The sequence below is a fragment of the Cydia splendana genome, chromosome 1 (assembly GCF_910591565.1).
Source record: "Cydia splendana chromosome 1, ilCydSple1.2, whole genome shotgun sequence".
NCBI lineage: Eukaryota > Metazoa > Arthropoda > Insecta > Lepidoptera > Tortricidae > Cydia > Cydia splendana.
Genome location: NC_085960.1, coordinates 5,679,513 through 5,707,411, shown reverse-complemented (window position 1 = coordinate 5,707,411; position 27,899 = coordinate 5,679,513). Strand labels below are relative to the sequence as shown.

The 27,899-nt window shown below is 37.2% G+C and overlaps 1 protein-coding gene across 1 annotated transcript; it reads right to left on the bottom strand.

Annotated features, from left to right (window-relative positions):
- Positions 1-1,328: 1,328 nt before the first annotated feature.
- On the bottom strand, positions 1,329-27,654 carry LOC134789798 (collagen alpha-1(X) chain-like). The gene is made up of 3 exons (XM_063760449.1): positions 27,561-27,654; positions 21,472-21,531; positions 1,329-3,056 (listed from the first exon to the last, which is right to left on the bottom strand). Exons 2-3 carry the CDS (start codon positions 21,497-21,499, stop codon positions 1,777-1,779), a joined length of 1,308 nt encoding a protein of 435 aa, XP_063616519.1. The 5' UTR covers positions 21,500-21,531; positions 27,561-27,654; the 3' UTR covers positions 1,329-1,776.
- Positions 27,655-27,899: the final 245 nt, after the last annotated feature.

The following is a 27,899-nucleotide window of genomic DNA, read 5'->3' as shown; positions in this document are numbered from 1 at the left end:
GCGGGTGGTCGCTTGACTACATCTACCCTCCATAGGCTTGACCACTAGCCGTCGGTGGCGGGACGACTGTCACGTGTCATACAAAAAGTATTAGGCTACACCATGCTCTAATAACTAGTTCATCTTCTCTTTGGTAATCGTCTCTATTATTTTTTATTTACAATAGACGATGCATAGGTGGACGCCGTATTGCTGTTTGAATGCCGTATGTCCACGGCGTGCGACATCAGTCTCCCCACAAGTGGACCGAGTGGACGCTGGACGGGCGGCGTGGCGGGTGAGCCGACTCGCGCACATACATTTACGAACATACTTAGTATGGGCATCGATCGAGGGCATCTGGCAGTCGAGAGCGGGGTCTGGTTAAACGAACCGCCGCCTTAGTTTCAGTTGTTGATAGAAATTCTCTGTAACCTATATTCGAACACGCATTTAAGTATTTGCGGTTATAACATTCATGTTTGATGATAGTTTATTGAATCTGTAAATAGTGTATATCCAAATGCAATGATTAATAAGTGAGGTAAGATATCTCACGGTTGCTAAAGATGGAATAAGGGATTAAAAAACTGAAAAAAAAAAACTTTAAATGCTCTCATAATATTTTATTGTATTTCTGATGTGTAACTAATTACAAAATGATATCGGTACAGGATAGGTACCTAGATTATTTTTTCATACTAAATAAATCTAGTAGGTAATTAGTTTATGTGATTTTACTAATCCCGACCAGCTCTAGTAGCACGGTCGCATTTTTATCATTTGTCACCATGCCTGTCACGTTCTAAAGCCTCCTCCACACTCGTGCGCGAATCACGGCGCGAAGCCGCGAACGCGAGTGTGGAGTCGATTTTCGCAGACAGCGAAATCTACTCCACACTCGCATTCGCGGCTTCGCCCGCGATTCACGCGCATAGTCTGGAGGGGGCTTAACAAGTATGTAAGTGCGAAAGTGACGGGCATAGTGATAGTCGATAAAAATGGAACCATGCTGAGCCCGCAGGTTTGTTCGAAGTATAAAAGTATTTTGATTAAAAAAGTTCAATAAATGCTTAGAAAAGTAGGTACTTACCTAATAAACACAAAATTTCAAGTCTGAACAATCTACACATATTAAAAAGAGTGTTCATATTGCTTTAAATGTCGGGTATATTTTATAAAGATTACCTAATGATTATCTTATATTTACGAACACTAGATTTGGTAACTTTAGTTAAGGCACAGCAACTTGCACCGTTTGGTTACTATAATTTCATTAATAAAACAAGAGTTAAAAGAAACATAGACATTGTTAGTTTAGTAGACAAACAAAACTATAAGAGGAAGAATTTTGGTGGAAAATAAACTTATATTTATACTTATTATACCTAGGTATAAGTTCTTAAAAACTAAACTTAAGCTAAAACATTAGGCAGCACCAACTTTATCGTTTGTCTAACTTTAATGCCCTGACACATTTACTTAATACATGAAATCAAAAAAATAATATAGATCTATGAGTAGGTAATAAGTACCTACTATTAAGTACTTAGTACTTAATAATAATACTTAGTCTTGATATCCAAAGTAGCTCCAATATTATTTGTACAAATATCTGTATAGTTGTGCGTCAAATGACGTTAATCCTCAGAATACTGGCTGGCTACAAATACAACATTATGGCAACTACTACTTACGTAGTTTTCACAACGCGACTACATTAAAAGTAACTTAACAGCTCCAAGTCTTTCAATCTAAATAGGTAGGTACATCGTGTTACCAATAGATCGGGATGGCTCAATTTCTAGGTGGCAGGTACTCTCTGTTAGGTGGTTGTGGGTAGTTGTCGTTGGAGGGACCCTGTGGTCTCCCGGTGTTTCCACCGGTGGGGAAGCTCGGACCAGTAGGTGCCCCCGAGGGATACCCTTGGAAGTTTCCAGTAGAAGAGCCAGGGTAACCCGACGGAGTTTGCGATCCTGGGTAGGATGACGTGGGTCCCTGCGGACTGCTAGAGCCTGGGAAACCAGAAGATGGACCCGTGCTCCCGGGATAAGAGGACGAAGGGCCTTGTGGTCCAGAACTACCAGGGTATGTCGGCGAAGGCCCTTGCGGGGAACCGGGAAAGGACGAGGAAGGCCTTTGAGGAGTGCTGCCAGGGTAGGATGGTGTGCCTTGCGGAGCGTTGCCGCCCGGGTAAGAAGATGAAGGACCTTGAGGGGCATTGCTACCCGGATACGATGACGAAGGACCTTGAGGGGTGTTGCCGCCAGGGTAAGGTGAGGAAGGACCTTGAGGACCAATGCTACCAGGGTACGAAGCTGAGGGACCTTGGGGAGCGTAGTCTTGTTGAGCAGAACCGGGTCTTGGGGATTCTTGGTAGAGATTTGCGTTCAACTCGTATAGACCAGGGGCAGAGTTGCAGTCGAACTGATTCCACCAAACGCAGACGAAGACTTGCTGGGAGAAGATGGTTCCGTTGGGGCAGAGGAAATCATAGGTTCTGTTGTTGGCGCACACGTGGAAGACTTGACAGCGGGCCTCGACATCGGCGTAGTACCCCGGATAAGCCTGAGCATCGCATCTGAAGGACGTCTGAGGGATCTCTGTAAGGATGGGGTAGTCCCTGTCCGGTTCACCGGGGATAGCAGAGTAGTCTCCACCCTCGTAGGCGCCAGTGTCAGAGCCGAAACCGGTTCCAGAGGGTCCCGCGCCGGGCTGTCCCGGAACATTCTGTGGCCCAGATGGGAAAGTGGGCTGAAATCCGGCACCACCTTGCGGTCTGGACTGCCCAGGTTGTCCTGGTCGTGTGCTAGACCCTGGAAAGCCTTGACTAGGGCCAGTAGGGTAGCTAGGAGATCCAGAAGGGAAACCCGGGGTAGAACCGCCTGCAGTGCTGGGGTACTCGTCACGCTGAGGTCCATTGGGGGAAGATGGTGCAGTCGGAGAGCTGGGGTAGCCGCCAGAGGTCCCACCGGTTCCAGGGAAGCCGGGTCGGTTCGGTGTAGTGCCCGATCCAAACGGTTGGTTCGGTTTGTTGTATTCATAGCCGTTCTGGGCCAAAGTAACAGCCAGTAACGCTGAAACAAGAAAAAATAGATTTGAGCACAATAGGTTCATTCAATTCACAGTCTAGGTTCAATGGGCCGGTAAAAAGACACGTTTTGTCGAGAGATAAAGCAAATCTTTCCATCTAGCAGGAGACAATGTAATACATAATGTTATTTAAGAATGTATGGGGTCATGTGCAAAGTCACGAGATGGTAATCTTAGAAAATTATACGCGTTAGACATTTATGAAAAACTGCATTGGGTGTTATTTACTGTGGACATATTTACATTGTATGATTGTTGAGATTATCAACACCTGATGAAAATGATGAATAATTAATTAACGCTTGAAGTTTTGCAATTAATTACGACTTATTTAAATGGCTTGTTTACCAAATATCTATGTCGTATTCATTAAATTTAGTGCACACAGCAAACAATGTGTTCGTGCGAACTTAACATTGCTAAAAATCACTACGTTTTGGTAAAGCCCTTGAACGCGTAAAACATTATGTACACTGCATTATTATCTCAACATGTAGCTCATTAACATTTTTAAGAAAAGCCTTGATCTAAAAATATTAAAGTTAAACGGTTTGGTACCCAGTACCCGCACAATTAAAACTAAACTATTGTCCTAATCTCCCACGAATTAGTCGCCTTACAATGCATTTCGGGATCGCACGTTTTTGCCAATATCTTAACTTTAATATGGCCATTGTGCTTAATGTAACAATAAGATCGTCTGCATATTTGTCCAATATAGTTGTTTAATTGCTTCCGCTCGTATATTGTAAGTACGTAATATCCGAGTTTTAGTATTTAAATGGCCCGTATCTTTTGCCATTAAAGTATGAGTAATTTAAAATGATATAATTTAAAATGATATGATATGATAGGTAAGTAATTTAAGTACCTAAGATTTTCACGCCTCTCTTTGGTTATCATTAAGATCATAATCACTCACTTCAGTATTTTAATCTGACCAACATAAAGTTAATATGTAGCTGTTATTGCCCCAAATAAATAAAATAAAATCATATAAAAATATTATTAAGTATCATCAAACTTTATTATAAAGTACAAAATAAATATTAAAAAGCTGACAATTGGGCAGATTGGGCTTATTATCTGAACTCACTGTTTTATTCTGATTAAGGGTCTTCAGTTACTACTGTTTTTCTTTGCAATCGTAATACATGAAGATCAGCCTTATTGAATAAACTCAAAATGTGTATTTAGTGACTTTTCACGATCAACGATGGGGACACCTCATGTTCTTAATAAGCTTTTCGTAATACATATTACACATACGTATGTTGGTAGGTTTTTTTTTACAATCATGATGCTGCACGTATAGGTTGAATTATAGACGATGCATTTCATACTAATTGCAGGTACTTTTCCTAAAATAATCTTAGAAATCCCTCACCCTTTTAGGCTCACCAATTTTTGACGAATCTATTGCTCCCGTTATTAACTGTAAATTAAATTTATTCAATAATACATCAGACCTTCTATTTAAAATAAATCCCCATATGGCTCTTTTCATCATCCGGTTTTGCTTATTTACACCCAAATTCACGTATTTACTCCGCAGTTGCCCAATTTGGAAATTTCCGTCCATCCTGTCTTCTATCGATTCCTCCCTTCAGGCAACTCTTTCCAAAACTCTCAACATTCATCTCGACACTTGTTCATGGACCCAAGCGGTTCTCCCCATAAGGCTTGGTGGACTGGGCGTTCGCACTACGGCCAGTTCAGCTCTACCCGCTTTTCTGGCCTCTGTATACGGCTCGCTATCTCTCGTCGGTATTATTTTAAACCTGTCTACGATACCTGACGATGAGATAGCGAACCTGAAGGAGGCCAGGGAGGCCTGGTGTGAGTCATGCCCGTGTGCGGACATCCCAGTTGCCCGTCACTGTCAACGGGATTGGGACTCCCCACGACTAAAGTTAGCCCACGCCGCACTCATCGAACAAAGCCCGGACGATTCTGAGCGTGCGCGCATCCTGGCAGTTTCGGTCCCCGAGTCAGGCCACTGGTTAAAAGCTCTACCATCTAGACAGGTCGGCACTGTTCTGGATCCAAGTAGCTTAAGGATAGCAATATGCTTGAGGCTTGGATCCAGAATATGTGTTCCTCATACGTGCATCTGCGGCAAGGATGTGGACCAGTTGGGCCGCCATGGCCTCTCATGTTCAAGAAGCGCCGGCCGAATATTCCGCCACAGCACGATTAACGATTTGGTCCGTCGCGCGCTTGCCACCGTGTCTGTGCCTGCGGTTTTAGAACCCGTGGGCATGGCGAGGGACGACGGCAAGCGTCCCGACGGAGCCACGTTGGTGCCGTGGAAGTTAGGAAGGGCCCTGGTGTGGGACGCAACATGTGTCGACACATTTGCGCAATCCCACATTCAGGGGACCCGCATTCGGGCCGGCGCTGCGGCTGACCAGGCCCAAGTTCTCAAGCGCCGCAAATACTCGACGTTGATCAACGACTATGAGTTTGCGGCGCTCGCGGTTGAGACTTTGGGTCCCTGGTCAGCCGACATGAAAATATTCATAGGAGCACTATCGGCCCGGCTGGTTGACACCACAGGGGACCCCAGGGCTGGTGCGTACCTCTCTCAACGTATTTCTCTTGCGATACAGAGAGGTAACGCCGCCAGTGTCATGGGGTCCATGCCGCAGTCCGACCTGTTGGACGGGGTGTTCTTTTTATAATTGGTTTGGTTTTTTGTAGGTAAGTATATTTTATAGTTTGTATTTTTATTTTATTTCTAGTTTTAACTTTAGTTTTAATATTGTATATTGTATCTTTAGTTTTAGTAGATTTATGTGTACTTCTTAGAAAGTGTATTTATTTTAGGAATACTGGTAAATAAAATAAGTTTCCGTACCCCGTGTCTAATTCAAGCAAAATTCTATGCGCATGATTTTACACCGCCGACCTCGACAAGCACGTGTACTGCACCAGCAAACAAACAATATTCAATCAAAACCGCCTTAATATAAAACTCAAATTCCTTTGCCACCTCCTGGACAATAACACCGCAGTGTATCGGAATGTAGAGATTTTATGATAATCACCCATAAAGTAATAAACATAGAGTTGAACATCGCTTTGTTCCTAAGTGTTGTCTGGACAATAGAATGAAGGAGATGCCATCGCGTGAGACGTGAGACTGTTTCGCAAATGTCGGGAAATTGGCGAAGCTGCGGGGAACCAGCTCATCATTAATTGTACTAACGATACAGCCTGATAAGCTCCAATTTGCCGCATTCAATTATCAGTCCAATGTAATATTGCTTAAGGACTTTTGCCGTTTGATTGTGAATTGATAATTTGATGCACTTATTTATGAAACCTAATTGGCAATAATTAAAATACTACTAGTGTGTGATTTTTATCATTATATTTTTGCCCTTGAATACTGTGTTATGCTAATCAAAAAGTAACAATAACTTTATACACGAAAAATAAAAGGTGCTATAGTTTTGATTCCCACCAATCCTCTGACCTAGATTTCGTAAAGAGGCGTTTATGAAAATTTGCATTTACCTAGTTGGAGCTGTCCAAATTAAGAAATGCCGATGGCGGGCACTTATTCGGGCATTTACCTACATTACCAAATAAGTATAGGTACGTATTGTTTATCGTGATGCCCCTTTGTATCTGAAATTAGATCTAGATCTAAGTAGATATATTTAGGTTCATTCTTTATTGTAAGTAGGTAACTAGCTAATTTACACGTCTTCGTACACAGCCTTTGGCCAAAACAAAATTGGGTTCTTTTAGATAAAGAAATACAAAAGCAAATGATTCTATTAACTGATAGGATCAGGCGATGGTAGTTTCGTGTGCGCAGATGAAACAGTTTTCAGTGAAGCAACACTCATTATGGCGCGTGTAATGAACTTTATTTTATTCAGTGGGCTTGCATATCTCCCTGGTTGCGATTACGCCTGGCCTCTGTTTGAGGTGCACGCAAAATCATATTAATTATGTCGCCCACCTTTGTCACACAATTTTCACTTTATCTGTATTTATTATACTTATGCACAATAACTATCGAGTTTCAGAAAAAAATGCTTTTTCCCATGGACAAATAATACATACGAGTAGGTATGTAGATTATTTATGGTTGTTAATTTTTAAATAGGAGAAAAATGTTTTGGGACAATCAACACAGATCGACCCAAACTATCCCATACCTCTGCCATCCCAAACTAAGCAAAACTTTCTTGTACTTACTATGGGAACTACTGAAGATACACTTACATACATACTTAGGTATACGCGATATACCTGTACCGAAACTCGAATCCAGGAGCTTTGCAGTTAGGGTCACTAACCAATTTTAAGTTTATTGTAGTAACATGCAATATAGATGCAGCCGGATAAACGGTGTTTAGTTTGCAATTCGGATCGGCCTCACGTGACAGCAATTTGCTAGCGCGAAGCTGGGAGCGATCGTTGATTGCCTCCAGCTTGGGAAACTTGACATTGGCGGTTGTGCAATGTCGTGATAATGATAAATTACTATGACGGTTTATTCAAAATAGAAGAAAATTAAACTAGAGTGCGGTTGGATGGGATTTTGGCAATAATGCGTTTATGCGAAGCTGGGAGCGATGTGCTAAATGACCGCGTTTTCTTAACATTGACAGTTGTATTGTGCAATATTACGATAATGACAAATCACTACGCGAATCCATTCAAAACCGCTGAAGCCAACTAAAGTCTGTCCATGAATGAATTGACACAATTTGGCAACCTCACATTTCTATTGAAATGTATATTACATCGTTATCTTATGAACTTATGATGTTTTTTGCAATTTTTATTTTTTATTAACTTTGATCATATACACTGGCAGCACATTCATGCCGTAATAATTATTATAATATTTAAGACGAATGGGCCTGAACGGTTTTGACATGCCCTTGGCGAGGAACAATTTGTCAAATTGACCTCCTCGCGTGTCTTACACAGATCTTCATTACCGCAAGCCACTAAGTGCGTTATTACAATAATTATCTAAGGGTCTCTTCCTTCATTGCAGCTCTACCTATATAATAATCCGTACTTGATATTAAGATGTAAGTTATCACTAAATAATTTTTATCTGAGATTTTGAATAGCAGCGTCAGGTTAAAATGGCACGAGTGAAAACAAAGGACCCTTATGAAGCCAATTTTTGGTTTAGGGTTATTTTGGATTAAGGCAATGCGACGATGGCTGACTTTTGGCTCTTAAAAACCATTTTGGGCTTTAAAGCTCATTAGAACTTAAGTGTTATGGAAATGACAAATTAGAATGTTTGAATCCTTTATAAAATCAGAAGACATCATATGAAGTGGCGATTAAATATATTCTTCAATATTCAATATGCTATAAAAACGTTGTTCAAGTATTGTTTACACTTCAGGGCTCCATTGTTTATATCATTTTGAACAATTAAACCACCTATAGGTATATTAAATTTTACGTCAAGCGTCATTAATTATTTTACTATCTCACCATTGTGAAAGGGTCATCATTGGTCGTTTTGCCATTGTTTTTTCACTGTTATAGTCAACATAGTTCGCACATCGGGTCGAGGTCAAAGCCAGACTACTAACACCATAATTTAAACGGACGTTTACATTAACACCCATACAACACGGGGACGAGTTGAGAAATATAATGATCGATATCGAGGTAGTCAATTATCTAAAGGCACCAATGCAATATTAAGATCATTCGACGAACGTGCAAAGGTAGTGATTTTCACCGATTTCTTACAATCTCGCCGGTGACGAAATATAACTTAAGTGTGAATCTTTAACAACTTTTATAGTTTCTATCTGGAAGATCTAAAGGTGGTTTTGGTTCGGCAAAGTGTAATGATTCTAGCTCAGGGCACAGGAGATATGTTATTTAGTTTCTTAACGCCTAGAATGCCGGTTTGTAAAATCATTAAAATTAATAAGGTGACTTGAATCATTGGAGTAGATCTTGTGAAGGATGATACCTGTAATAGTAGGACTGTACGAGTATCACCTAACTATTCGTTAGGTTCTAAGATAATTTTGCAAGACTTCAAGATTTGTGCAATTTACTTTATTGACTTTACTTAATAGTTAATTTACTTTCCTGAAATGATCGAGAATGGTGCATTAAACATTTGAAAGGTGTTAAAGGAAAAACTCAGTTTATCTATTTCAGATAGTATGGGGAAACGTTCCACGTTAGAAACAAACCAAACCGCCACCACGTGAAAACCGCGTATATAATAAAAGGCTTAAGTATATTTGGAATTAAATAAACATACACCATTTTAAATTATCACGCTGAAGGCGTCTCGTGCTGAATCGTCACGAAATAGTACAACGAAACTAGGAAGCCAGACTTCAAACATCGCAAGCTTAAATGTGCAGTTGGCACCTAACCAGACCTGATTTCCTACATCTTTATTCATCAGGATATAAAGATCAGTTTTAATTGGTAGCTGCGGTTGGGAGCGGCAGGGGTTTGGTTTGAAGACGTACCTTGATAACGTGCGAAGATGTTCTGCCGCTACACTTTATGTCATTGTTGTGTAAGTTAGATTTAGTAAATGGTGTGCAATGGGAAATGCGATAGGGCTGGGAATAGGTGTGATGAGTTTCACGTAATATATGCGTTTTAATAAGGCATAATATGCCTCTATCTCTATGATTATCTACTATATCAGAGATGTAAGATTTTCTTTCAACCAATAGGTAATAGGTACCTACTACCTACACCGTGCGTACAGTGTTCTTGGGATACACAACATAAATAAAGAAGGAATTTAAAATAAAAAAATGGACAAAACCGTAGCTTTGACTCCTATCTACAAAATATTGCGACATGGGGGGCGATTTTTGAATTTCGATCGCTCGATTTCGTCACTCGAAAATCGGTGGAAAACGGCGAAATGCTAATTTTTGAAATACGAGCGATAGAAATTTGGAATCGAGTGGTATTGACCGCTCGTTTTCAATTCTATTAGTAAAATTTAAATGCCTAGTAGTGGAGATATTATTGAACGAAATACACGAAATCGAGTGATCGAAATCCAAATATCGGCCCCATGGTGGCGTTATTAAAAACAGCAATTTTATTTCTTTAAATTGGTTTATGTCGAAACATTAAAAATTCTGCTTGCATACGTTCTAATTTCATTAAAATTAGGAACTGCACCCAAGGTTCCATTACAATGTCCAAACATCAAGTTTACTGTAGTATGTATAGGGATAGGGACTGATCATGTGCAGTACAAATTATTATAAAACTTGGCAATGCAGAAGTGCAGAACGTCATGTTATTTGCTGCTGCTCAAATTGGTCACGAGGATGAAGCCATGCTTGTAAATTGTGCGGAATTGTACATAATTGGGTGATTAAATGTTTAGCGTTATGGTTTAGTAGAATAACAACAAACATTATTAGGGAATATGGCTAAAGGAACCTATACACACAGACAAATCTAGCAGATATAGATATTAAAAACTCAAAAGCACAGTAAGCTTCGAATACTATTCATTCCTCTACTATATTAAGGTAATTTAAGTATTTTTTATAAGGTGTAGTGACAACAGGTACAGGTAAGGTAAACCTAGTGCTCGACATGCTAATGCCCAATAGATGACACCTCTAATTGACAACACCGTGACAAAGACAGCTTAAAGATGACATATACTGGGATAGTGACAAGCACTCGGACGACTGTCTGAGACTAGGTACTTCATGTCTCTGAAGGTTACAATAACGGAAATGATGTTTATTATTTTAAAGAATAATATCCCGCTATTATCTTTGAATAAGATTTTATAATAAGGCGTTGCTAATTTTAATGAAGGGCTTACTTCCTTTACCAATTATTAGACTATTGTACAATCCTTCACAACTTCTTTATTGTTAAAAGAATAATTTAGTTTAGCATAACGTAGTTCTGTACGGTGAGGATAAACATGCAAAGCTTAACACAGATGTCGCTGTAATCGTTTGAATACATTATAGACTACATGCTTTTTTTGGTTCCAAGACAACCATTATAATCTGTGTTTTTTTAAACCGCTTTAGGCCTAGAATTAGGTAAAATTACAAGGATAATATAATTTTAGTAGGTAATAATGAACTAGAGAAGTACTTATTTCCCATCGCTGATAATAATCGATTCACGATCCAAAAGTCTAAATGTATTCTTAATGGTTGTATTCGTACCTAAACTCCAAATTGGCCCTAATCACTAACTGGACATTGTTCGGTGACCTTTAAAGCAATCAAGTGAAAACGAATTATTGGGACTGTTCTGACATTTTGACATAACTGTCGTATTGTACCTACCTTTTGTTAAAAGTTGGAAACTTGAAACTCAAAGATTCATTATTAAGTATTACTTTACCTATAACTAAATGAAAGGTACCTGGGGGCGATTATTGAATTTCGATCGCTCGATTCCGTCATTCGAAAATCGGTGGAAAGCGGTGAAATGCTAATTTTTGAAATACGAGCGATAGAAATTGGGAATCGAGTGTTATCACCACTCGTTTTCAATTTTATTAGTAGAATTTAAATGCCAAGTAGTAAGTGGAGATATTATTCAACGAAATACACGAAATCAAGCGGTCGAAATTCAAAAATCGGCCGCCTGCACTACAGAAGGTATTGCATTTGCAGTATTGTCTATATAGTAATAGCGAACATGGACCCAAAATTTCAACCCTTTACCACTTATATAAAAATATGACGTTTTTAAAAGTATTAGGCAAGCTTAAGAACCGGGCCTTCTTTGGCGCAGGTACCGTACGTGCAGTATTTTGCACTTAAGATTGCCAAATAAATAATTCTAATTTTAATTTGCTTACATAACTATCACACTTTAGAGCTGTCTGCTTAAATAAGATATATAGAAAGGTAGTTATATGAACCAAAAGTTACACATGTACACATAGGTCATATAATTTATGCTCTTCCGTAAACCTATATGGATTTCAATTAATCTACGACAGATAATTAAGGTGGAAAACTTTGGATGTCAGAATCTTAATGGAAACTATGTCACGCGACACCCATGTAACCGAAGTCACCGGGTTAAATTTTACATCACTCACTGATTAAATTCCTTTAGAGAAAATATATCATCAATCAGAAGGAAAAGTCTTTGGTATTTGTAAATCATTGTTTTTAGCAGAAAAAACATTTCAAAGGGCTCCGTTATCATTATAAATATGACTTGTCATTAAAAAAATGCTCATTTGAATCAAATTGCTTCTAAATCGCAAATTGCTGATAACAGAGGATTAATGAACGTTTGAGAAACAAAAATACTCCAGTTTTTAGTTATATATTTTTATTTGAAGTTTATTTATTTTCTGTCTGATAGATTTGCTGGATTTTCAGAAGGACTGATTTAATTCAACATTTCTCGCTTTCAGAAGTAAATTCATTTCTCAGAAATTATAATAAAGCTATCGTAATTTTCAGGAAGCGTTCCCAAGATGCGTTGCACGCTTACCAGATATCGTTGGTTATTGAGGTCGCAAAACTATATTCATTAATCAGCTTCGGATTACCCATCGCACGGCGCTCGTATATAATCAGCAATGAGACGGCGCGGTCGCAACCGTTGCTCTACGGGTTAATAATATTGACGTAGCGTTTCTTGGCTATAATTCCCATCTTGAGAAGGCTCAGGAAAACTAGTATGAGTGTGATCTTCCATTATAAGTACAATACACCTAGTAAGCGGATCTCGAATTCATATCGGTTTACCTAAAAATTACTAAATCGAATAGCGGCAGGTAGATAACGGGTACTTATTACAAATTTAGTGGAAACTATATGTAGCTATGCTGGGTCGATTTGTAATTTTAATTTGATAAGTGCTTATGTTCTGTTGGTTGTGGTTACGTTTTTTGATTATAATTTGAACTCAATGCGATTCTAAAAACAAAGAAAACACGTTTTTAAATTGTATAAGTACATATTTGAGAAAAAAGGTCCTTAGCTATTTTAGCCTAGATTAAGTAAGCCAAATCTATTAAACATATGGCGCTTATCTACAATAGAACATTAAAACGATACCTAATAAGATAAATTACACGCATGCATTGTTCTGCTCTAGTCAAACAAGTGCGGCTAATTGATTTTAGTTTGCGTTTCTCAATGTACATAGTTAAAGTTAATCACACCTCGATAATTTCGCGACAGAAATTGTTACAATTATGTAATTATATTATGTATAATAATTTTGCGATATACTTATACTATGTACGTTTTTCTTTATAACATAAATACATACATACATACATCACTGGCTCAGTGACCCAAAGAGGATCTTGGCCTCTGACACAAGAGAGCGCCATTCTGCCCTATTCTGCGCCACATCACGCCAGTTGGGTATTCCGAGGGCGGACAGGTCTTTTTGGGCTTCGTCACTCCAGCGGTATCTCTTATAACATAAATACTTAGAGTAAATTAAATGTATTGATGTTTAAGATAACATACGGTGCAGCCGGCTTTAAGCACATAATTCTAATACCGTAATCTTCTAGTACTAATACTTAACCTAAAATGCTGCATTGTCGAAGCAATGAGCCGTTGATTATATGAAGATATAAACTTATTTGTTTTAAACTTCTAGCAAGCATTTAAAGATTTAAGATAATGTTTAGCGTTGTAGGTATTCTAAAGTGCGTAGCCATGTAACGGAATCTTATAAGTGTAATGATTTTTTCATCACACTCGCTCAGTAAATGTGGAATTGCACGCAGGTTTAGCGGGAGCTATAGAAAAAGCGTTCTCCCTAGGGAGTTATGAAGTTTCTAGTGCCATAATTAACAGTTTCTTGTCTTTATACTTAATTTTTGTATCGCAAGTGTGATGAAAAACATTGTGTGTAACTCGGGGCGTAATAATATTGCAAACTCGAGTCTATAAATCGCTCCGGCAAGCCGTCGCGATTTAACTTACTCTCGTTTGCAATATTCAACTTACGCCCCATGTTGCACAATGTACTATTATAGTACCTACATATGGTGCTACTTTACCGCCCTAGAGCGGTAATTAGCACAATACGTGCCTATGTTAAAATTTAAAGGGACATATGTACTGTAAAACGTTGTAAAATACACGTGCGAAAAGGTAATTAGCATTCCTACTTTTCGCACTTGTATCGTAATGTACTATTACAGTACGTACCTATTCAGTAGTAGTGTAATTATTATGTGGTCTGATTTTATGGGTATTGACCCTACTGCGCTATCATACATGGTGTCTCAAGGAAATATTATGCATTTATCGTAAAGATGAAACAAACTCGGTGCATTTTTCCCAAACGCCTCTCCAACTACGAACTTTACAAAGTCTTATTTCCATACCACCGTTCAATGCAGTAAACTAACTATGCGTGAACAAGTCGTGAACCTTATCCCAATTATATAAGATCTACAAATGTGACGTTGTCAACCAAAAGGTACAGTCACCTGCAATAATATGTCACTCTTCGAAGGCCGCATAAGTATGTGACACGCTTTTATGGCTCTAATAATAAGATCGAGTCAGATATTTTCCGGTCTTTATTGTGTTATTATTGCTGGTGACTGTAGTTACCATATTGTCGGTTGTCGATAAGGTTGATTTCAAATTGAAGCTATATGGAAATAGCGCCTTATTGGCAAACGTCAATAAGTACCCTTTTGATTGAGAATGGCACAAATGGTTAAATAAGAATGTTTTTGTTAGTCCACGTCTTCTATTGATATAAGCCTTTTTTGTGTTTAGGCGGCGGCATTGCGAGATGCAGGAGTGTTGGTAATCGTAACGATGGGTGATGTGTGGCCCGCAGGCTGTAGGCCAGATTCCATACGGTAGCCAAGATGTGTAATATAAAACTACTGCTTATACCCTGAACAGAATCCTAGCTAGAATCTGTACTTTATGACTTTTATAAGCGAGCCAGCAAGGGCCTTTTGACAAACCGCATGGAAGGTATAGTACTTAACATCACCCTACGTGCTGAAGAATTCGAAATTCGAAACACAGCGTTAATTTATATTATTTATTTATCACGCTTCCCGCTGTATCGCAAGTTTAACATCAAACTATTTAATTGTTCTCCTGTAACATAAAAGCTCATGTACTTATTTACAGTAAAACCGCATGTGTACGCTTACATGGGTTATACTGTATTACTGAGCGGTATTAATTCTATGTCAAACTATAATATCTACATAGGTATACAGTGTTGGCCCTAAATCTTGTCGCACTCCATAATTTTTATCTCCCATAATAATGAATCAAATTACGCGTACAATCTTAGCATTATGATCAAGACAAATTTAATCGAAGCAAATGGTTTTCTAACAAAAAGAGACATTTAATTAAAAAGTATTGCTTAGCACTTTACCGACGTGTCTCATAATTGGTTTGAGAAAGCGACAGTTCTGAGAATGCAAGCACCCACGGCATTAAACTGTCAAATTAGTTAATTCGGACGGGATTATACGTCATTTGATTACAAATCTATGTTGTTGCTTAGATCGATTTTTTTATATAACGTGTAAGACGAGGTACTGAAGACCTCTTACCTTGAGCTTTATTAAGACGATAGTGGACCGTTTCCCCATACAAATAAAATTCCCATTTTCCTCAAAAGTTAGGAGCGAAAAACAAATTCCATATCAAGTTTTAATTGATCCTAACTCATACAATAATTAAAAAGTCGGAAAAAATCAAACGGCATAGCTGTTGTTAATAAACATCAAATTGCATAAAAATATTTTTATAAATGTTAATATCCAGAGAGGAAAATTGGGACTACCGTTTGTATAGAGAAGTGGTCACGTGACGCCATTCCCTTTCCTGTTAATCTAAATCAGTCTACATAATTTTATTAAAAAAAAAACAACGGTTTGCACTCCGGGAGTGCCGGTAGAAGTGAAAACTTAACGACATTGTAACTCAAAATATTAATAACAGGGCCATATAGTGCAAAATGTCTGCAGCACTATGTATATTGAGGTTAACGCCATCTAGCGTTTTATCGTCGCATTACTTGAAACCCCTAAGTACATCACTGTGAGTATTAATACCAGTTTGAGGGAAGCTCACTAGATGGCATTTAAATAAAAAAACAATGACATTGTCCGTCACATATAACATAACGTCACGCAAGCGCCCTGCGCCGCCTACATGAAACAGCAGGCTCAGGCATACATTTTCGCCGTGCGGTAGAAAGAGAGGAAAGACGCCTTACGCGTTACGCCTTACGCTGTCTCGAGTTTATCATTTTTTCCCCACCTCAAAAAGTGCACAGCGCCGCTAAAGAAGTTTTCACTTCAAACCTTTTACTGAATATTCATTCAATTTGAAGAATGCAACAGTCACGTGTCATGCGTAAAGGTGACAGTCCATTTCCAACGACAGCAGCACTGCCATTCATTTTACTATGGAAATAGACAATACGCGTTCGTACTAGTAGTGCAGCTGCGGTCATGGAATGGAATGGAAAATGGAATGTTACCCTAAGTCACTGTGTTGTGGCTCTTTGACCCTGTCATTACGGGTAATCTAGACAAGATTATTGACATGATGCGTGTGCTCACATAATTGATATTGCTTTTCCGTCCCCGCATGTTCCGACCATAAGGAAATCAATTCATTTTATTGACATTTATCTTTAAAATTTACTTGAATACCGAAAAGATAAAGCACATGGTTGACCCATTTGATACATTTCAGAAAAAGGCCACTTCTGTAGACAATACAATAAAAGATACATACATATATCATTTTTATCTTATTTGAGTCTCAAGTACTTATAGTAGGAGATCCCACATATGGTCGACCTTCACTAATTTGTCTGACGGATGAAACTATGAAAATATGAAAGAAAATATGTTCTAGAACATAAATAAATAGGGTTGCCTAAAGAAATATGGTCAAGGCTATTTTTAATAAATTTTTGAAAAAAAAAAAAAAATTCGGTAAATTTCACCGATTTGTCTGACGAACGAAATACGTTTCAATGGAAAGTATACAATTTGTACAACATAAATCATCTAGGTTGCCTATCTTTTTCCGGTCACTATTATGTGGTTGTCGTGTTTAAAGAGGTGATTTTATATCGATAATCGCACTCATCTGTCTGACGCTTGAATTATATATCAAAATGATGGTAATTTTATTGCAAATACAATGGTATAGGGTTACCTGCGAAAATCCGGTCACAAATAAGGGTAGCCAGGCTTTTAATTAAAATAAGAAGGGAAGACTTTTAGCGATAACTCATAAACGGCTTAACTGATCAAGTTTGTTTTAATTTTATTTGATTAAGTTTTTAAGCACTATTTTCATGATTTTTTTCATGATTTTTTTCATATTTTTTGGACAGAGGGTTCAAAAGTTAGAAGGAAAAATCTTTTTTTTTTCTTTCTAAACGATTATGTTCGAAATGATTCACTTTATCAAGAAATGTTGTTTAAAGACCCCTATTTATTTTGAAAGGCCTATCCAACGACACCCCATACTATGAGGTTGAAACGATAAAAAAAATGTCACATACATTTTGTTTCTTTCAAAGCGATTTTTCCGAAAATATTCACTTTATCAAAAAATGTTCTTCTAAAACCCCTATTCATTTTGAAAAACCTTTCCAACAACATCCCACACCATAGAGTTGACACGAAAAAAAAATCTTCACGTACATTTTGTTTCTTTCGTGGCGATTATTTCCTAAAATATTCACTTTATCAAAAAATGTTGTTTTAAGACCCCTATTTATTTTGAAAGGCCTATCCAACAACACCCCACACTATAAGGTTGGAACGATAAAAAAATTGTCACACACATTTTGTTTCTTTCAAAGCGATTATTTCCGAAAATATACACGTGATCAAAAAATGATCTTCGAAAACCCCTATTCATTTTGAAAGACCTTTCCAACAACATCCCACACCATAGGGTTGCCACGAAAAAAAAAACCTCACGTACATTTTGTTTCTTTCGAGGCGATTATTTCCTAAAATATTCACTTTATCAAAAAATGTTTTGTAAAAAACCGTATTTATTTCAAAAGACCTATCCAACGACATGTCACATTATAGGGTTGAAGCGAAAAAAATGGTCACATACATTTCTTTCATTTTTTTTTCGTTTGATACCTATGTTGTAAGATGTCATTTGATATGAATTTTAAAATAAATAGGGTTCTACAAAAAAAACATTTTTTGATAAAGTGAATATTTTAGGAAATAATCGCCTCGAAAGAAACAAAATGTATGTGAGGATTTTTTTTTCGTATCAACCCTATGGTGTGGGATGTTGTTGGAAAGGTCTTTCAAAATGAATAGGGGTTTTAGAAGAACATTTTTTGATAAAGTGAATATTTTCGGAAATAATCGCTTTGAAAGAAACAAAATGTGTGTGACATTTTTTTTATCGTTTCAACCTCATAGTATGGGTATGGTTATCGCTAAAAGTCTTCCCTTTTTATTTTAATTAAAAGCCTGGCAACCCTTATTTGTGACCGGATTTTCGCAGGCAACCCTATACCATTGTATTTGCAATAAAATTACCACCATTTTGATGTATATTCAAGCGTCAGACAGATGAGTGCAATTATCGATATAAAATCGCCTCTTTAAACACGGCAACCACATAATAGTAACCGGAAAAAGATAGGCAACTAGATGATTTATGTTGTACAAGTTGTATACTTTCCATTGAAACTTATTTCGTTCGTCAGACAAATCGGTGAAATTTGCCGAAAAAAATTTTTTTTCAAAAATTTATTAAAAATAGCTTTGATTATATTTCTTTAGGCAACCCTATTTATTTATGTTCCGGAACATATTTTCTTTCATATTTTCATAGTTTCATCCGTCAGACAAATTAGTGAAGGTCGACCATATATGTGGGATCTTAGACCATTACTGAAAAAATGTACCCCGCTTGTAAGGCCGCGTAAAAAATAGCTGTTGTTTCTCTTAACTTTGCGATGTATACAGAAAAGACGCGACCGAGTTAACCACACAATAAAATGTATATGATCCAAATAATTAATAAAACCTTTAGTATTTCTTAAATAGGTAAATCGTAATTTATTCAAATTAATTTAATTGTTGTCTGGACATTAAGTTCCACGCCAGCAGCGTGTCAGGTTCAGGGAAACCATTTTGTTTAACCTAGGATACCTAGCTCAATATAAATAGCCTACAAGTATAATAAGTTAATGATTTCCTTTTAATGTGAAACATTTCTTACTAGTGAGCCAGCTAGAAGTAGGTATGTTATTAAGGGTCACTTGCACCATCCCACTAACCCGGGGTTAACCGGTTAAACCGTTAACCCAGTGTCAAATTGTACTGGTAACCATGGTAACTCCAGGTTTAACTGGTTAACCCCGGATTAGTGGAATGGTGCAAGTGGCCCTAAGAGTAATAAAATAATTACAAACATAGAGATAAAAAAATGTCTCACGAGTAATAACATTGTAATGTATTGTAACATAGTATTGTAGTATTGTCGCGATAACATTGACAAAATGAAACAGTCATAAAAATTAGAGGCCAGAAACATTACGAGTATTAAGAGTTGAGCTTAGCTTTTAGACTTAATTAGCGACCCGCCCCGACTTCGCACGGGATACACAAAACCTAAACAAATTATACACCTAAACCTTCCTCAAGAATCACTCTATTGATAAGTGTAAACCGCAGGAAAATCCGTTCAGTAGTTTTCGTGTTTATCGCGAACATACATACACACAAACAGACAGACGCCGTGGGGGATTTTGTTTTATAAGGTGTATATAGGTTACTATAAAGTCGCGATTACTCGGTAAAACAAAAAATAAGATAGGTAGGTATTATGTTTTCTTTTACAATACTGTTAATTATATGTAATACGAAAGTAACAGGCGTGTCTGGGGTTACGGTTATTTTGATCAACGATCTGCCTCGACACTAATTAGTCTCAGTGAAGTAACATGATTAATTATACAAATCATATGCAAATCTCTCCGTTAATATTTTAGCCAGGATATGCTCATCTAGCACACAATTACACAATGCAAAGTAATATAAAAACTATTATTATGTTAAAACTTGTAATAAACGCTGTCTATCTAACTCGGTTAGATGATTTTGGTTAACTGTGCAACATTTAACTTTTGGGGTAGTGCTAGTGTATTAGCGTTAGACGGTAATAACACGTCATACACACATTAGGTACACTCGCGAGCCAAGGAACGGAATCATTTCACATGTTCGGTTTTTCCGCTCTAATTAGTACTGTTCAAATTTTCATGCAAAAAATATCCTGGAAAAAAAAAATCAGGAGAAATAAACCTATTAAAAACACCACAAGTTTTATTTGTTTCAGGTTTTACAAAAGTGAAGTGATTCAGTTTCATTGCTCGCGAGTGTAGACATATCGGGTAATCGGGTTACCCTAATGTACATTGTGCATAATAAGATTTATAAGTACTCGTAACCTGCCACAATATTCAAAATCAAGAGCGTGTGAAAAATTAGTGTTATTAAGTACAACTAGACAGAACTAGACATAAGACAATAGGCTGACGCTATTGGACCGGTACCGTTTAATCATTTCTCGTAAAAACTTGAGTATGTCATAGGATTTTCTTATCTAAGTACCTATATAATTGTAGGCCGCGATTAATCTGGTCAAGCGTGAAGCGTGATTGACATGATTGAAATTGATCTTGTAATTAATACCGCTATTGCAACAATACAGCTATAAGCAGTATGTTAACCAACATTGATTATAAACCTAGATTGTACGGTGGGACAGATTTATAGTGGGACTTCATATCGATCCACTAGATTTGTGGTTAATCACCTGGTACTTATGATTACAATCAACTAAGAGAAATGTGAACTAATTTCTTGGTTCAGAATGATTAGGCAAACTACATCAGAGAATATTGTTAAACTTAGTCCTAAATATCAACTCTATAATAGGTTTACTCCCGGTCGTTCAGACGCGTAGTACCATAAACGCAAATTACCTGACGTACTCATGGTTATATAGAAAATGAAACATTCTTTAGTCTGGATAAAAAAAGGATAGTCTTCCGAGCTCAGGAATTAAATTTATAAAAAGTTTTATGATAATTAAATATCATTTGTTAAATTACCTACTTGTATTTATTTCATTTGAAGTTACTATACTGTCTACTAAATTTTATTGTTGACAGCGCTTAAACAATAGAATTAGAGTCACAGAACACTAAACTTTCATCTTATGATTCTTAAGTAGCATGGTTTTTAAGGAATCTGTCAATGTCAATTGTCAGATTAGTTAAAAATGGCATTGCGGTAAACTTTCGCAACGAGTGTTTAATAGTCTGATTATGTAGATTGGGGTTTGTTAGGTAAGAGTAAATTAGTGGGTAAGTACTTACCAATAAAAGTTGACAAACGTAGCATCATGTTGGTGCCGCTTCACAAAGCTTAAGCTATACCTGAAAGCAAATTCAGAAGGTAAGTAAAATACTTTTAACATTGGGTCTTATAATCGAAGGCATTGTTTGCTACGATGCTGTGCTACTTGAACTTGGTACTTGGAACTGTAAAACTTGGTGTAATAAATGCCAAAATTATAAGGATATACTCGTACATATGTACCTACGTAGGTACTGTACATTCAGTAGGCTTTTTTGTCAAGTAGTATATTATATGTACATTCTCTACAAAAAGACAAAAGTGGCACAGACACTAATTTGTAGAGAACACTGCTAGTTCAAAAAGACGCAAGTGTATAGTGGACATTAAATCAGGTGAACATTTTTCATTCCACCATCCCAACTTGTGATTCCCATGCCGAAAAGTTCACCGGATGTTGGCTCTACTATACAGCTTGTTTTATTGCTAAGATTTTGACCATGGCCTGTTGTTGGTGATGACTAATAGGTATTATACTTAGCCGTATTGAAATCATTTGCCGTAGTTTATCGAATAATTGAAACTCCAAGGGAATCAGCGAATCACGTTATGCGATAGCGACTTTAAAGTTTATGAGAACTCACTGTGTTGGAGTTCACCAAGTATTGACGTTGTACGTTGTATGTTACCTACCCCTAAGAAACGTTTGAGAAATAAGGCAATTATGTACTGTTGAGACGATTAATTTTATTTCGTTATAGTCCTATCCTAGGTCATTATAATTGTATACATTAGGCTCTGAGAATCAGTCCGTTTGGATCCTCTCATACACTTTATGTAACTATGTGAACTAGATTAGAGAAAGTCTGGGCAGATGGACGAACGGACGGACGGCCGCTCCGGGCGGTCATGCGAGGAGTTCGCTTTAGGGTAGGTATAATTAATTATATTATAATTATATCTTTATACCTCACACCGATTCTCTATTAAAAGTATGTACTTACCTACCTACCTATAAAGCCATCGTATAAGACACGAGAAAAGAAAGCATTTTATGAATTAAGAATTGAACAGCAATCTTAGGATCTACGAATACAAGATATTAGGGCAGAACCTTAGGTACTAAACTTGGGTACCTGAGGTAAATACTAACTAGGAATGTGGACAATTAAATTAAATTATAATGGGAGTGGATGGAATGGGATTAAATTAGATTAGATTAAAATGGGAAAAACATCGGCATTAACTTAACAATAACGAAATTTGTAGTTTACAGTGTAATTCCTATCTTTATTTAAATGTTGTGTGTGTGTGCGAAGTGGAAGGAGAAAAGTAGGAAAGCGGACCTCGTCACAGTACGGGACAAACGCTAGGAGGATGATGATTGAAATATTGAGTAACTAGTAAATAGGTACTTCTGCTTTCTTATACTGACGCTACGGTATGACAATACGTTATTTTTTTGGAGGAGTAGGTACCGGTATTTCAAATTAAAAACATCTTACTCTTTAATTCGACCTTAATTACTTTCATTAAATTAAAAATAACCGAATCACGATTTGCTTCCAAATACAAGCCAGTCTACACCATTTAAATCAAAAAGTCAATATGCCCTATGAAGCTTCTAGTCTGATAGTGCCTTCTTCTTTTAAGTGTCTCCATATGTTTCGTTCTTAGAAAAAGAGACTTTATGTAAGTGTCGTAGGCGCTTGCGTTGCCAAGCGTCGAAGTAGGTAGTTCTAAAGTTTTTTTAATAACGGTATAAGCGCCTGCCGCAGCATGCCCTATTCTGCCCGAGCACGAGACATGCTGAAAGATGGTATGATGGTAGCTGATCTTTGACACGATGAGCGTGCGGGACTAATCGCGAGCAGTCACTCAGTGTGTGGCACGAGTAATGAAACACGACTGCTATTTTCGTAACTTGGGTAATGTCGATATGCTTGCTGTATATGTGTATATGAATATGAATAAGTATATACATAGAACTCAATTATTTTTGGCCCACTTTTGGAAAAGAAAGGTCTATGGAATTTGACAAATAATTACAGATATACACGGTGGCTAAAAAATAACTGCATTCCCATTGCCGGGGAGGTTTTGGAATTATACTGAGCAGCTTTTACTATGCGACCAACCCCGAAATCGCGAAAAAAAAAATTTACCCTTCCATAGAAAATGGACCAGCCAAATATTTTTTCGTGATGTTGGGGTTGGTCCCATAGTAAAACTTGTTCAGTATAATCCCAAAACCTTCCTGGCAAAGGGAATGCAGTTTTTTTTTAGCCACCCTGTATAATAAATGCAGGATGTCGTCTTCATGATGGATCAAACAGAGGCCAAAGGTAGGTAGAGAGGACCATAAGAGTTTCGATTGGACCTGCGGAAATTAATTAGGTAAGCAATTATCGAGTTCTCGTTTTCAAATGATCTCCAGCTTTAAAAAAAGATAACTGTAGAGAACTTTCAATGTAACAATTTTCAAGGAGAAATAATCGAAAACTAGACATCATCTAGGATATTTTACTATAGATACGATTAGGATTTTACTTTCCTGAGTTGCGAAATATAGATATCAAGGTGACCAAACTCTTAGATTCACCGTCATTCAGCTACTCGACATTAGCGACACAAAAGTTAAATACCTACTAGATAGGTACCTATATGTAATTTACAATGATGTACCAACATTATGTTGTATTGAACACTAATCACCTTCCATACAGGCTTATCTAGGCCAAATATTCATGTAAACGATGCGTTCAAGCAGACAGTGCCGCGGGCATTTCCATATCAACTGGGGTCGGTAATGAATGCGTGACTGGGGTATCAGGCGTCATTACGATTGGGACCTATCAGACTATTTGAAAGGAAATTACACATTAACCCTTTTCCAGGCATAGTACGATTAATCGACCACATACACGCCAGTTGAATTTCAACTTTAGCATTCCGATTTAAGGTTCAAATTAGATTAAACTTTCGGGAAATATGACTTGTCTTCAAATGAATCATCAAATCTGGATTAATTGGAATATATTTGTATTTTTTGGGAAAATCTTGTAGATTGGTGCGGCCTGGAAAAGGGTTAAGAGGGGGTGTAACAGCAGGATATTATGGAGAAGGAAACAAAAGATCTGGACCCCTATTCGACTAGCGATAACTGAGGTATCAAATGAATCTCCCGTTGATGTGGGGAAAATTGTCAGTTGTCGAATACGTGCAGCTGTCAAAATTTGATATTAGCAATCCACATTTATGTAGGTGACAACCAAACCAAACCGAACCACCCCGAGTTCAGAGCTGAGTTTTGGTTGTACCAAATGATATTATCCGCAGTTGATTGAATCAAAACTTGATAGAATCAATATGCGATTAAATCAAGAGTTGATTTGATGTGGATGCGAAATTTGACAGTTGTACATCTCGAATAAGGCCCATCGTCACGCGGCTTTTTGCCTTTTATCTCAAATACTTACACTTCTGTTTAAAATTTTGCTTGTCGAATCCCTCGGCTATATCACTAGCTTTTTTTATAATTATAGGTACTGCTATAGTATGCAGGGTAACGATATACAATTGATAAATGACGATTAGGGTGGTATTCCACTTGTCCGATTTCTTTGTCCAATTTGCATTGCGATTCACTCTCTCATTAAGCAAAATGTGAGACGCAAATACACATTGGACAACAAAGAAATTGGACCGATGGAATACCACCCTTAGACATGTTTTCAAGATTTTCTTCTATTCAGCCAACCTTTAACACATTAATTAAGGTCTTGGTTGGAGTCCTTGCAAATATAGGCTTGTTTCCTTGTGAAGTTTTTCATGGTATTTGTCCTTGATTAAATCGTGTAAAAATTCAATATAAAACTACGATTTTGCGTTAGCCCCTCTTAAGCCAAGTTTTGTTCGTCAGGCTATTCAATTTTCTTTTGTTTATAAATACAACGCAAGCACTTAAGCTTAGCATTATATACCTACTTTGTATTTGCGTGCTTTGTTCTTTCTTGGGTAGGTATAATTTTATAGCTTCTTGAAGTAAAACATTTAAAACATGAACTTACGTAAACATAAATTTTATTTTACTAAAATCTGATTATAAAAGATTAATACATATGAATTTTAGCTGACATATTAATTTCATATAAAATTACCGATTTTTATTGCTCTTGGCTGTAGCTCATAGGGTACTTTTCCTGTTTTACATGTTGGAAATATTTTGTAACGGGATTAAATATCATCATATTCCTCGCGTTATCCCGGCTTTTTTTCGATTTCGAAAAAGCGCTGGTGGCCTAGCGGTAAGAGCGTGCGACTTTCAATCCGCAGGTCGCGGGTTCAAACCCCGGCTCGTACCAATGAGTTTTTCGGAACTTATGTACGAAATATCATTTGATATTTATTTTACCAGTCGCTTTTCGGTGAAGGAAAACATCGTGAGGAAACCGGACTAATCCCAATAAGGCCTAATAGTTTTCCCTCTGGGTTGGAAGGTCAGATGGCAGTCGCTTTCGTAAAAACTAGTGCCTACGTTAAATCATGGCATTAGTTGTCAAGCGGACCCCAGGCTCCCATGAGCCGTGGCAAAATGCCGGGGTTACGTGAGGACGAAAAAAAAACAATATACATATATATATATATATATATATATATATATATATATATATATATATGTATATATATATATATATATATATATATATAATATATAAAACAAAAAATATAGTTTTTTCAAAGTTCCGAAAAGTGATTTTGTTTTTTTTATATTTGAAAGAAAAATAGAATACGAAAACATACAGCTTAAAGAAAACGTAGTAAATTAATCAATTTTTCTTTCAATAAAAACATGGGTATTTCTAAAATTGACGTCTCTGCCTAATACATTTTTTATGATTTTGCTTGTAAAAATGTTACCTACATTAGTGAATTAGTGCAAACTAAAATTACCAGCAAAGAGAAAAGTAAGGTTTGTCACTATAACGTTTGGGCCAGCGGTTCTCAGACTTTTTTGGTGACGGAACCTTTTGGAAAGAGAAATATTTGACGGAGCACCAAATTAAAAAAATTCGTTCGTCACTGTGGACCGGAACCAGATATACCTACTATAGAAGAGCTGGTTTTTTTTCTTATTATTAGTGTTGTCGCGGAGCCTCAACGGAGGGCCTAGGGCTCCGTGGACTTTTGAATGGCTGGTTTGGGCAATCTGTGACGTTCCCAGGGAAGTGATATAATGAGGAGAATATATTACCGCGGCGTGTGACGAGCGCTCCAGCCGTTTTAATTGGATTGAGATTCGCGAGATATTATGTGCGTCGTAGATGATGCTGCGGATTGCAGAGTGGCGTCAATAATATCTGTATGTTGAGCTAATTGAGCTTACTTTTTACCTAACATACAATAATGGGAGAAAAGCTGATGTTTTTTCAGTGTCGGGAAACACAAATGATATTAAAACTCCCAATGCGCTTCGCAGAAGTTTGATGACGATTTAAATATCTAGCGGGTTTTAGATTTTAGGTGAAAAACTTGCATAAAAGCATAAATATCTCAAATAAAACCTTGATGTAAACTATGCAAAACTTTTGTATGTATGTAGTTTTATATTATTTTTAATTGTTGAATGTTGAATTACAATTAAATGTAGCCTGTATGTGATTGTTCGGTCAATCCAATTACAATTGTATTTTGATAAACAAACTTAATAAAAATTTCTGGAGATTTTACTACTTTTTTGGACAATTGGTTACTGATTTAAATTTATGTTATTGATGAGCTTCTGATGAGCTTATCATTGAGCTACTGGCTGAAGCTTTTTGAAGCTTTTTACAAACTATTTTGACAGCACATATAAACTCACTTCTTATCTATTGTTAAAACTTTTTAGCCATTAGAATTTTGGTAAATTCACTAAAAATAAACAAAAGACACAACATTTTAAAATACATCTTCTCCTCTAAAAACTTCACAACCTTTCAGTTTCAGCATATTTAAGCTTTAACGTATTAAGCGATTATTTGACTAAATAACCAAAATTAAAATAGCACTAAAATCCACATAAACCACTCGAAACCCCAAAGCACTTGTAAAAAATCGGTAAACTCACCGTGTGCGTACGGGCTAGCGTCGCGTAGGTACTGTGCGGAGCGGCGCCGGCGCACGCTTATATGCGCGTCGCCATGGCAACGCAGGGTGTGCGCGCACAGGGTCGCTAGAAGGCTCGAGGCTTTTTGTGAGGGAGGGTTTTAGAAGCCTAACTTTGCTTGCTGAGTAAGGCACGGGCCATGGAGGCACGAAACTTTTCATCAAAGGGGTTTTAGAAGCCTTAATTTGATTTCTTTAGGGATTTTAGCGAGGGGTTAAAAAATGAAGTACGGATCTTTTGGACTGGTGAACATGTGTGACAGGATTAGCGATATGATAACCGATTTACTAGTTATTAGGC